The sequence below is a fragment of the Cupressus sempervirens genome, chromosome 4, assembly GCF_028749045.1.
Source record: "Cupressus sempervirens isolate cs-2001-9-10 chromosome 4, ASM2874904v1, whole genome shotgun sequence".
Lineage (NCBI taxonomy): Eukaryota > Viridiplantae > Streptophyta > Pinopsida > Cupressales > Cupressaceae > Cupressus > Cupressus sempervirens.
The window spans coordinates 867331726-867344976 of record NC_143121.1 but is presented as its reverse complement, the minus strand read 5'-3'; the positions used below and the strand labels follow the sequence as shown (position 1 = coordinate 867344976).

The 13251-nt window shown below is 39.1% G+C and overlaps 1 protein-coding gene across 1 annotated transcript in view; it reads left to right on the top strand.

Annotated features, from left to right (window-relative positions):
- The first annotated feature begins 3898 nt into the window (after positions 1-3898).
- LOC149564165 (glycosyltransferase BC10-like) overlaps positions 3899-13251 on the top strand; it is a 40831-nt gene continuing 31478 nt past the window's right edge. Inside the window, exon 1 of the mRNA XM_089827227.1 lies at positions 3899-5091. Within this exon, the coding sequence (XP_089683353.1) occupies positions 4492-5091 (600 nt within the window). The 5' untranslated portion in view covers positions 3899-4491. The remainder of the gene's footprint in view (positions 5092-13251) is intronic.

Below are 13251 nucleotides of genomic sequence, written 5' to 3'. Positions count from 1 at the left end.
AATATATTACTACAAATGAGAAGTAAATATTATTAATATGATATGTGTAATAAATAAAGATATTATGAATATTAATACGTTATTATCAATACAAATATACATAAGTCTAAACCTAACCAACAATTATATAATCAACGTATATAATGCAAAACATAAATTATCAATCAATGACGCTACATCAAGGACGCGTCTGCTAGCATACAAATCAATGCTATTTATGGACGGACCGAGGAACATTGGAAGGGGGTCTGAATGGATTACAATAGGAATTGGATTGCAAATACTAAGCAGGGAAGGAGCGGAGTATAGAAATCGACATCAAAATGTGCATGAGAATCCTTGCTCGAATTCTGCACCAGTACAGTAAGGTACAGACCATCAGACAGAGAACAGAGTTACGAAATCCATCAAACAAGGAATAAGGTCACGTATCAAAACATCTTCAATATCCTGTTCAGAATGAACTATGGGTAATAACATCAAATAAAAATAGTCACAACGCCATTGACACCCGTATCGAGCCAAGGCATGGACAAGGAAGTAACAACACAGTTGAAATCTGCATCGAGTTTTGCAACGCCACCCAACAACATGAAATAAGGGGAAGCTTATTGACCGTAGCAAATTTTGGAAAGTCATTTCAAAGCCTGCCAACATGTATAGTTATTAATGGGATTTAAAAGGGAATACAATTCTTAATTTAGCTGGGTGACTCACCCCAATGATAAGCAATTTTCACATATAAGTTTTATATATACATAGTGAAGCCAGCCGTTAGGAAGCTCATACACATATGACTATAACTCATTAGTCATTTATGACTAAACCAATATATAAACAAAGCAAACCCATATATTGTTAATTGGAAAGGAAATCATTTTCTATTTTTGTAAATATATGGAATGTCTAAAGAATAAGTAAATGTCCTAAATGGGACATTACAAATATTCAATATCAAGGCTCACACATCACAACATCATTACATAATCATCCATATGCTTGCATAAAAAGTTGCATTCCTTCATACCACTTTGATTCTTTTTTCTAGACAACTTCTACAAGACTTTTATCAAATGTATCCGTACACAAACCAAAATACAAAATTAAACTATGGCATCCAAGAATCAAGTCGTTAGATGTCATCCCAATAATGCTAAGTAATTGAATTGCCAAATCAATTCAATTTACTAAGACAAAATACCTGATCACAAAAACTGTCCTGTAACACTCTCTTCTTGGACCTATGCCGCTTTGTGCTATTGTATCTCATACTAAAATTTTTGGTCATAGAATTACATAACACATCCCATATACCATATTCCTAAAGTTATGGACTTGTTTGATAAATCCTCCATCATCACTGATCAAAACTATCCAATAATGCTTTGTATACCTTTCTTGGGCTTAGGCAATTATCACATTCTTGACATACCAAAATTGATCACCAACATTAGATACTATACCAATAAATGTATGTTTCCATCAATGACAACATATGTATGGTCACCCAACATTGACTTGCCAACAAAGATAACATTCAACATGTTTAAAATCAACATTAAATGTATGTAGATAGGCACAAAGTTGAGAGATCATTAAGGTTGGGGAGTTGGTTTTCTTGCTTCTATAGCCATACCGATAATCCTTATTGAATAAAATTGGTGTTGAGAAATACAAGCCATGTTTATATGGACCTTATATGACACTAGAGATAATTGGGGAGGTTGCATATGAATTAAGGCTTCTTGAGGGCAACAAGGTTCATAATGTTTTCTGCAATTCATGCCTTAAAAAGGCATTAGGTCATCATATTGTTTCATCTCCTCAACTACCACCACTTGACAATGAAGGGAATTTGGTCTTCATTCCTGACAATATTGTAGATATGTAGGATAGGAGATTGAGGAACTGTGTAATCCATAAATATCTCAGATGGAAAGATTTGTCAAAATAAGATGCAACATGGGAAGAACATATTTTACAACATCCTAGTTTGTGATTGCCAAAGGACCAACAATCTTAGGAAGGGGGAATTGTAATGTTCCTTCTTGTCTAGCATGCTAATAAATAAATAAATAATAATGTTAGCGTATCACATATTCTCCAATAAGCTAATGAATAAGTTAATAATGAACATACATGATAATTAAATATAGGGGCCAAAAAGCTATAATTGTTGTTATGAATTTAATTATTTATTAGTAGTCATTGAATCAGGTTGCTTAAGTCATGACTTAAGTCTTCCTAGCCCAAATTTCACAATGCAGTTCATTTTGAATAAGAGACAAATATCATTAAGCCCTAAAATCACCTAAGTTAAAGTATAGAAGAAGAAAATTAAAGCTTTTCAACACTGAAGAATTTTTATAATAGGATTGTATGGAAAGATTCACTCAACATTCTATATATCAATTTTGTTATGGTTTCCTTACAAGAAATCAACCTTAATGCTCTTCTCAGGATGAAACACATAAGGATTGAACTTGGATGCAACCCCAAGTTTCTTTAATTAATTTGCACCAAAATTGATCATATCTTTACAAGCTACAAATGCAGTCCACATTTCAAAGAAAGAAAATGTAAAATTTGCATTAATACACTAAAGATTGAAAGAGATTGAAAAAATAGTTTAGACACACGCCCCCAAATTAGAATTGTAGTTCATTCATTAGTCATAAGAAATCATAGACATTTCTTTAATCAATAGTTTATTAGCCACATAAATTTAGAAAATTATTTTGTTCATTCATTTCAAATTTAGGTTGCTTTAGTTGCATGTTTAATAATCATAACACATCTTAGACATAAATTGATGTCAACCATTTTCAACATATTATTTTTATTCTAATCTATTGCATGTTTAAGTAAAACATCTTTCTTGTAATTCTATTTAGAATTCAATTTATGTTATTGTCCACACTTAATGAATATGTTTACAAACCAAGTTTCACAATGATTCAAATCAAACCCAAAAAAACTACTATGAAAATCATGGTTAGGTAATTTCAAGTTATCTATTACAATAAGCATTGTAGTCATTGATAATATATACAACTATTAATAATAACTCATGAGTAAATTACAATCTATATAATTAATAAAAAAGACACCTCTTGCAATGAGATACATGTATTTGCACACATTTTTCTTTTTTAAAAATTTTAATGGAGGATTTTATATCATCTACAAGTTCATTTAGCTAGCCATACAAGAGCATAAACCAATGACAATATCTTTTTAGTTAAAGAATCTCAAACTCATCTCTCATTTTATCGGAACTTAAGTCTTGGTGAAGACATAGTCAAGTTGTTCTATCATCCTCATCAATTGTACTCAACTTTACAATTAGCTGCTAAATTTTGATATAACAACTCATAAAATCAATAATAAATCTACTATCATTTGTTAATTAAAAATTACCTTTTTGACTATTCATAACTACATATGATCCTTTGATCCTTTACTTTTTATTTATGTTCTATAAAGTAACTCAATTGCTTACTTAACAAATTAACACTATCTAACCATATTCTTCTTAAATTATGCCCGAAGAAAACTTTGTTGACTTAATTAACACTATTCATTACATTACACCTGAAATGTTAATTTAAACAACAATATAGCTCGTCTCAGCCATTATGCCAGCCTAGTATCTTCTAATTAAAAATATTATTAACTGTAATTAATTTTTTTATATATTGTCCTCTTTTGGTTACGCGTCAAAAATTTAATAGCTCTCCAAATTGGAAATTAGTTGCCTTTGATGAGGACGTGAAAACTACTTGTCATGATGCTGAAGACTCCTGATTCAAACGAAGACTTCGACAGTGACTGATAATTATTCAAATAAAATAAAATAAAATAAGCATTAAGAACTCAAAATCTTGTATCACCAACCATCCAGAAGATGGCTAAAATCATTGTAAACAACAAAAAGTAAACCAAGGACCTGGAAACAACACAGAGTAAACCAAGAACCGCGACAACGTTGTAAAAAATGGTGGCTTACATGATGGAATCAAGCCATTGATTCAGCTTTATGTACAATAGAAGTTCTTGTTGCTTCTATCCCACTCACAGTGAAATCGTTGAATCATTTGGAGAACGCCTAAAGAAATAAGGATCCAGTTCTGTGGGATCTCACAACTTGTTTTTGAAAAAGGGAGTCAGTCGGCCCTTTTCTCTTTCCTGCTTTATTTAAAAGTTATTTGCTAGCTTTCATTGGATCAATCATTTGAGGCGGTTTTGTTTTGAAGAGCACTGCAAAACTATAAAGTTTGGGTTGTGTTGTCATGTGGGTGATCGGAGAAGTTGAGAGTTTTGGTTGTTCTGTCACAAGGGCGGTAGTTAAGCTCTGGAATTTTCAGAAAATTGAGCTCAGGGAATGATCTTTGATGAAGTGGGTTAGCCTGTAGAATTAGGTTCTTCAAGTGCCCACAGCAGCTATGGGAAAAACTTATGGTCTAGAGAGGTAGTATCATACTGTTAATAATGTCCCCAAAGATGCAGATAAGAAGTTTAAGTGTTGATGATAGCATCACGCTGCTATCCAAGGATTCAGCTCCCTCCAGATCTCAGGGAGGTAATAATAAGAGGGAATGGCCTCAAAAGCTGCTCAGATTTCTGTTTTTCTTTGTGCTGTTGGCTTCCGGAATCATTACGGGTGTGGTCATATGCTCCCACTTGGACCGATATTTGGATACAGGGAGTTTGTTGTACCCCAATTTTATTTCCAGGAATTCTAGTTCTTCTTGCAGTAATTGCAATCTTAAGAATAAAGAAGATGAAGAAGCATCCATGATGCAAAAAGCCTGGTTAAGGCCCCCTGGTTATCTGATGCACAATATGACTGATGATGAGCTGCTTTGGAGGGCTTCAGTGGTTCCAATGAGGGAGGAGTACCCTTTCGAGCGCGTACCCAAGGTTGCTTTTATGTTCCTTACCAGGGGTCCCCTTCCTTTCATGCCTTTGTGGGAGAAGTTCTTTCATGGGCACGAAGGACAATATTCAATTTATGTTCATTCTCTTCCCGATTATAAGCTTCAGGCTTCTCCAGAATCGGTCTTCTATCGTCGCCAGATTCCAAGCCAGGTGAGTTTTATTTTATGGCGCCTTTTGGTTAAGAACCCATATGCTTGCTTAAATGAGTTTTATTCTTCTTTAATCATCAATTTCAGTACATCAATTTATGATTCTGTGAAAGTTTGATCTCCTATTGGTATAACGATTCCGGTGGGCTTTTGTACTATTATTCACGTGTTCATGCATCATCCATCCATCGTGGATAAAACGTCGAAGAGGCTACTAAACACAGAATTTGAATTTCTGAAATATTTTAAGGATGTACCGTAGAGATAGTCCTACTGTAGATTGCCTAGATAGCAGTTGATTCATGTTAGACGGGGAGCAGAGACCCTAGTCTTTTTTTGATGAGCACTAAGTACATGCCTTTAACATTTGTAACCCTTTACCATTCCTATCACATTGCCGTTGGAGCTGGGCTTCTAAACGATATCATGTCTCCTGCAAGTGGGGCAGACTCTCTGCTGTAGATTTTCTGCATCCTTAAAGGGATGGGTTAGTGTTGATCCTGATAACCACAATTTCAAAAATAAACTGATATGCATAATCAAAATCAGGGGTGTCTACTACTCTTTACAACAATTACCTGAATAAAACAGTAGCTAAAATAGTATCTTTTTAGGACTACAAATAGACTGCACTGCAAGCTTAGCTTCATGTGAATGCAGTAAGTGTTGGCGGCTTATGCCAATTATGCTCGAGTCCAAAAGAGAAAGGGCCTGTTTGCATTCTGTGGTTTGTTATCAATATGCAAAGTTTTGAAATCCGATCTGTCCTGTGACCTTGAAGGGGGGTCTAATAAAATTTACATAAATTATTTCTTGGAATTAAATGACAAGAAATGGGTGTTTTTCTGTCAAATAGATGTAGTAACTGTCATTCGTGAGGTCTTAACAACCTTCGCCATTCCAGGTACTGTTTTTCCAGGTTTCTGGAAGGTGGGGATAAAGTTTTTAGAATTTGGGGATGAATAGATTAATGTTATATATCTGCCCACAAATAGAGGGTTCTACCACTAAAGATACATTAGCCATAAACAAAACAATCATTGATATTCATTTTACTGTGGCAATTTGCTACTTGGGGTTGTCAGATGAAATGCCAATTTACAAGGAAGACAATGTTAGTCATGGTTTACCTGTCTCAAATGCAGTCAAGGTGAATACCCAAGACAACTTTATTTTAGAGGCACATTTGGGATTTGGGATTTAACAATAGCAGATTTGGGATTTGTACAGAAGGAGATAGTTAAATTATTGAAATGAAAAGGAGGAAATAGTATTAGGTGTTTGGTTCAATGGTGGGTGTTGACCAGGGGCTGGCAAAAGTAGTTGCAGACTAGAAAATAGATGTGCTGATTATTATGTGCAAGAAATTCTGGATTTGATTGTGTCTAGTTTTTCTACATCAACATTTTGAATCACACTCTGTGATCCTTATGCTCTCTCATGCTTTGTTTTGTCCTGATGATGGATCATGGAATGTTATTCAAAACATTGATGTTAAAAAACTGGAAGCAATCAAAGCCAGAAATTCTTGCAGATAATTGTCATGGATTGTGGAAATCTCTTCTCATAGATGTGCAGATGTTCTAGAACAAGTTTGGATCACAAAGATGATGAGCATTGGCACTGTGAAATTAGGACCAATGCAATGCAGTGGCTGCTTGTATGGTGCAATGACGAATCAGTACAGACAGCAGAACTCCACTAACAAGAAAATTGGCCTGTGAAATAGAAACAAGAAGCCACGGTAATGCCAATTCTTCTGCAGTCACAATCTGTTGTGCAATACACTAGTGACCTTTAGGTTCAGGGATTGGAAAATTTGTGACATTCAGAATCTTTCATTTCTCTTTGCTCTTTGTTATCTCTTCCTTTTGTTCACTATGTTGTACTGTTTTCAACTGGATGAACCATGTGGCAATTTTGCAAAGCTTATGAACTTTGTGACAGTGCAAACCTCATTCCCTTTCCTTGCTTGCCTTATTTTTTTATTTTCACAATATTTTGCAGGTTTGCACTTCTTGCTAACCGACGAGCCTCTCACCATTTTTGAAATCGCTGATATTGATGCCAATATGGGATTTTTTTTGATTACACACACACACACACATAAATGTATATATGTATATGTATATGCATATATATACATATATATGTATATGTACATGCACACACAAACATATATATACATATCTATATGCATGTGTGTGTGTGTCTATATATATATATATATTTTATATATACACACACATATACAAAAATAAACCATTCCATAGTATGATACTTCATCATTGATAGTTCAATTTCAAACTTCACAAACACAAATATACAAATTGAAATAACTAATTAGCAAATTTCTCAAGTTCAAGATTCCAATGCAATTTGGATTACAAAATCAAAACTTAGTTCATGATTCAATGTTGATCAATCAAGACTTTAGACTATCTGACACCCTATGAATTATGCTCTTCAAAAATAATGACTTTGCTTTCAAAATGTCAAAATGGAGACCTAATGAAAAGAGAGCCCAGCTGCAAACAAAATGAGAAGAATGAACAGTGAATGGCATCTTTTAGGGCTGTTTTAGGGTTTAGAGCAAAAAGGAGCAAAAACCGAATAAAATAAAACAGTAAAGCACATGCAAAAAATGACTTTCAAGTCATTTTGGGCTTTGGAAAAGCATCTAGGCTCGTGGATGCTCTCACATGCGTCCGGATGCTTTTTGGATGCGCCTAGGAAGCTCAGTCCGGGCCTGTGGCTGCTTGCCTCCACAAGCATCTACAGGTCCAAAATGATCTTCCTGGGTGTATCCGGGAGGCATCAAAAAGCGCTTGCGCACCAGAACGCATCAGCATCAGCATCCGATGGTTCTGGGAGAGAATTGGTATCGTAGACATTTTTCTTAGGCTTGTAAACCTATGAAAAGCACAACACAATTAACAGTGCACATTTTTTCCATTTGACTTGGATGTTTCTTGACCCCTTTGAACATAGGCACATTTGAACAAAAGAAAAAAAGAAGGGGCCCATACGTAAAACAATTTTAGGATCGTGAATGTGTAGGACTTGAAAACTCTTAGGACTTTATAATGTTCACTGTTTTTAGTAATTTTCAAAAAAGAGGCCCATCTAAGATCCCTTATATCAGGAGCCACGTAAATGACCAATGGGGAATGTAGTGCAAGGGGCAACAAAATAGGCAAGGACCTAAACCAATTTTACAAAAAATTGAGGTGTGTAAATTTGAGCACAAGTAAGAATCATATTTACATCGCGATGAAGCATATTACAAGTAAATCACAGATTAAAATTGATGCCTAATTGCTTTTACACTAGCAAAGATAAGAAGCTGACAGATTTTAAATATACCTCAAAACATAGCTGCCTCAGAAAAGCAATGCTGCTAGATGGAATATAAACCTAATATCGATTGGCGAACTTGGCAACCACATAATTTTCATAAGTACACACAATTCCAAATACCTTCTGGTGACCCCCGTCAATGCTCACAAGGAAATTATGCACTTAGAAGCTGCAAAGGGAACTAGTGGTGGGAAAAGAATCTTGGAATCAGAGCCATAACATCATTTCTTTGGTCTTTGATGCCATCTGGTTAGGTTAACTTTGATCAACTCCTGACATGAGCCAGATATGTTGAGATTGCTATTTTGACCTCTTTTACTACCATAAATGTAGTTTGACCCACAATAAATGCTGCTGAACTGACTCCAAACTAGTTAGTTGACATAAAAATTGTGAATAAGCTGAACTTGCTTTATATTTTGTTTGGCTAGAAAATATAGAAGTTGATGTGATGTAGTCGTGATTGAGGGATTTTACCAAACAACTCAATCACACAGCCAATACCACAATTGTTTACCGCATAGATTAATTATGGCACACAAATAATGAACACGAATAGCAACAATAGTACTCCTTTGTTCGCATATGCCAACAAATTACATACAGAGCATCAGAGAAGATAAGATGATTTACAATGTATCCAAACGGGGTATAAATACTTTTCACCGAACCTTCCCGAAGGGGTCTGTCGGCTACAAAATAATCCTAATCTACCCGTCGGCTACCAAATACACAATCTCCGATGGCATAACCCAGTTGGCTACAAAATACAAAATTTGCCGACGACATCATCCCCCCCAAAAAAGAAAAGTTGTCTCCTGACGACTGACAAAATAGGAGACAACCCATATATAACAAAAAATACTAGAGAGAAGGTGGTGCCCTTGAAGAATGCTGCTGATGACACAACTCATAGACATGCTCTGTCCGGATGGTCAAATCCGTCTGAATCCGTGTATTAACCTCGACGGCCTCCTTCAAAAGAAGCATTGCATCCATAGCCTATCTCCTGGCTAACTGCAACTCGTGCTCAGCCGCATTCTTATCCCGTATAGCCGCGTCCTTATCCTGCATGGCTGTTGCCATATCCCTCAATAGTGCTGCCCGCTTAGCTGCCCACATTGTCTGCTGGCTAGCCAAGTCGGTGGCTATCTTCTCTCTCGCTTCTCGAGCCTTTCTCTCAGCTGCCAGAGATCTTTTGGCTGCAACCTTGTCGGCTGCCTTGTCCGCCTCCGTGCACCTGCGAGCATAATAAACCTCCTTATATAGTGCCACGATCTCATGTGCTAGCTTCTCCAGCGGAGTGTTGCGCGGCCCCAACTCTGGCTCACTGGCCCAATCTGCCAACATCTTCGGTGTCTCGACTACTGGCCAACCTCTCTCCTCGAAACATGAACAAAACCGCTGCGGACAGATCCCCCTGATGTAAGCTCGAACCAAATGCCACTCCCTCTACTGAATCATAGCTTGCAATGCCACATCATGTCCCTTCTTTAGTGCAACCTTCATAGCTCTAAGGTACTCCCTGCACCTGTCCTCATCTGACCCATAATCCTCCTTTGCAACACCCTGCATCGTCCACTCTGCATCACTATTCTCTTCCTTATCTGCGGGGATCATGCCCACATCCGTTGTGGCCTCCTTTGCTCTCTGTGCAATCTCGGCCTGTGGCACCCCCACCTCCTGAGGCTCTGGTATTGTAGGTGATACTCCTAGGTGTGTGGGGGACTGGATGGACGGACCAACCTCCGCAAGGATGAGTCGGAACTGCTATCTCAAGAAAGCATTGGCTCTATCCATCACCTTCGGGTGCTCTGACTGTGCGGGCTCCATGCACTCCCCTTGCTGTGCTGGCTGGGCTGTCTGTATTGGCTTGGTGAATGCTAACAAGGAGGACGAAACGGTGACAACTGCATCACAGTCAATCACATCCAAGCGAACTTGGGGGTCAGGCTCCAGCGTTGGCAACTTTACCCTCTACGAGACTGGCTCCATTAATGCAACTGGAACAACATCTGCTACGGCCGCGGAGAAAATAGCATTTCGAGTGGTTGTTGGTGTAACAACAGTTGTCGTCTCTGGGACACCCTCGGCTACTGCCCGGGGGACATTTGCTACGACCGGCGAGGTCATCACGACCGGTGCATGACGTTGACCAAAAGGCACAATGTGTGACGTGGGAGCGGACAAGTGCACCGAAGTTGACAATTGTGGTGGGGTGAAAAATGTGGGCTCACTATCTATTGGTTCACTGCCAACCTCCGCGGAAGTACTCTCTTCCTCGTACTTCACCCTGTTGCTCTCCGAAGTCTCCTCCTGTCCGCTGTCAGTATCCCCATGAGCCACGTGCAATCCTTGAAATACCTTCTTTTGTCCCGCTGCTGTCCCCCCTGTGTCCAAATGTCTCCAATAAAATATCAGAGGCTCTCCCTGTGCCAACTTCCCTCGAAGTGGCACTAGCTCGTCTGGTTGAGAGCAGAGGCTTGAGGTTGTGGGTTACCCCCATGGTCCTGAGATCGAAACTCTCTCTAGATTTAACTCGTGGGGCCGTAGTGTGAGCTTGTTTCCCTACCTGTAGAGGATTGGTCTTGCCCCAGGTTGTAGAGCAATCCATTGATCAACTGGAAGGTGCGGCTCCTGATTATCAACTTACGCCTTTCATTCACTGGCATGTCATTGGGAAACTGTCCTGTTGATAGGTATTCTCCAATACTCATGTACCATTTCGACAGAACCACAATCTGAAACAATTGTGCGTCAGGAAAGTCGTCATTCACACCTTCCGCCAGTTCCCCTGTTTTGATCTGCGACAGATGGTCGGCGCTAACATGCCTCTTCCTCGGCCATACAATGATTTTGAAGGTAAACTCCTGCAACAGGAGTAGCCATCTGTTGATCCTTCCTTGAATGAGAGGTTTATTGATCATGTACAATAGAGCTTGGTGATCGACATAGAACATGAACGATGTGGCGAGCAAGTAATGACGGAATTTTTGCACAGCGTAGACCATTCCCAATGCTTCCTGTTCAGTCGTATTGTAGATCTGCTTTGCTTTTGATAACAATCGGCTGGGAAAGTATATCGGGTGATCCAACCCGTGGCTACCTGTCTGTGCGAGGGTTGCTTCGGTCGCATAATTGGAGGCATCGACATGAACATGAAACTCCTTATTCCAATCCAGATATGCCAAGATGGGTGCCGTAGCCAGTCGTACCTTCAGCTATTCAAATGCCTCATCCTGCTCTTTGTCCCATCTGAATGATTCTCCTTTGCAAGTTAACCTGTCCAGCGGGTATGACACCTTGGCAAAATTTTTGATAAATCTTCTGTAATATCCTATATAGCCGAGGAAAGACTTTATCTCCGTCACATTAGTGGATGGCTGCATTTCCAAGATGACTCACTTTGTTTGGGTCAGTCTTCAATCCTTCCTTACAGACGATGTGTCCGAGCAATCTTCCTTGCGGAACCATGAATTTGCACTTTTTAGGGTTCAATGCTAGCCGTGCCCTGTGACATCTTTCCATACATTCACAAAGTACTGCCAGGTGTCTGTCCTTCGAACTGAATACAAATGAATCGTCAAGGAATGCTTTGAAGTTTCCCACGGACATCTTGTCAAAGATGTGTAGTATAATCCGTTGGAAGGTGGCAGGCACGTTGCACAATTCGAATGGCATCCGATTGTATGCATAGACCCCATCTTCGACGACAAACGAGGTCTTCAATTTGTCCTTCGCTATAGAGATCTGATTGTATCCAGAGAATCCGTCCATAAAGGAGTAAATTTCATCTTCGGCGACCTCCTCTTGACTGCTGTCTGTGAATGGAATCGGGAAGGGATCCTTGATTGTGACTGCATTGAGGCATCGGAAATCACATATCCGGATCTGGGTGGTGTCTTTCTTCAATGAGATAACTATAGGTGACACCCATTCCCTTGTTTGTACCTTAAAAATAATTCCGGCCTCCAGCATCCTGTTGATTTCCTTTGTAACCCGTTCCGCATAGTTCTTGTTCATTTTGTAGGGTCGCTTCCGTACAGGTATTGCTCCTTTGTTCAGTGGGATGTGGTGCACACGTAACTCTGGCGCTACTCCCTTCAGGTCCTTGTATGTCCATGCGAATACATCTTTGTATTCCAGGAATATTTTGAATGCTGCTGCTTTGAGTACCGGATCCCAATTATCTCCCACCAGAATGTTCTTTGGTTCTACTTCATCCCCCAAATTCATTGTTTGCAATGTGGCTTCATTATATTGGATTGTGTCCCCCTCACTGAATGTATGGGCCGGTGTGACATCCAACGGGGCATCCCCCTCCTTTATCTCGGTGAATTCTCTTGGAAATTCATCTTCCCTTGAACCTTTTGCAATTGTCAATACGTTGCAGCTCTGGAATGGTTCGTAGTCCTCTATTTGCCAATGGTAGAGACTGTTGACCGAATCCAAATCGTCATTTTTTGATCCACCTTCCAACCGTAGGACTCCCTCCTGATCCAGTTCCATACGCTGCCTCCCTTCATCTTCCTCTTCGAAATCTGATGACTAAGCTTCTTCTCCCACCATCTGAGTGTGCAAATCAATGACAAATCGCTGGCCTTTACTTTCTAGTGATAAGGTGTTTTTCTTCTAGTCGTGTCTCACTCTAGCTTGAATGAGCCATCCGCGGCCAAGGATGGCATCGTATCCTTTTCTCTTCAACGGGATCACGAAAAAGTCGAGTAGGAACGACTGTGTGCCAATCGTTACCGGTTGGGCCATCAGAACGCCTAGAGGTTTAATGTCACGTTGGTCCGCT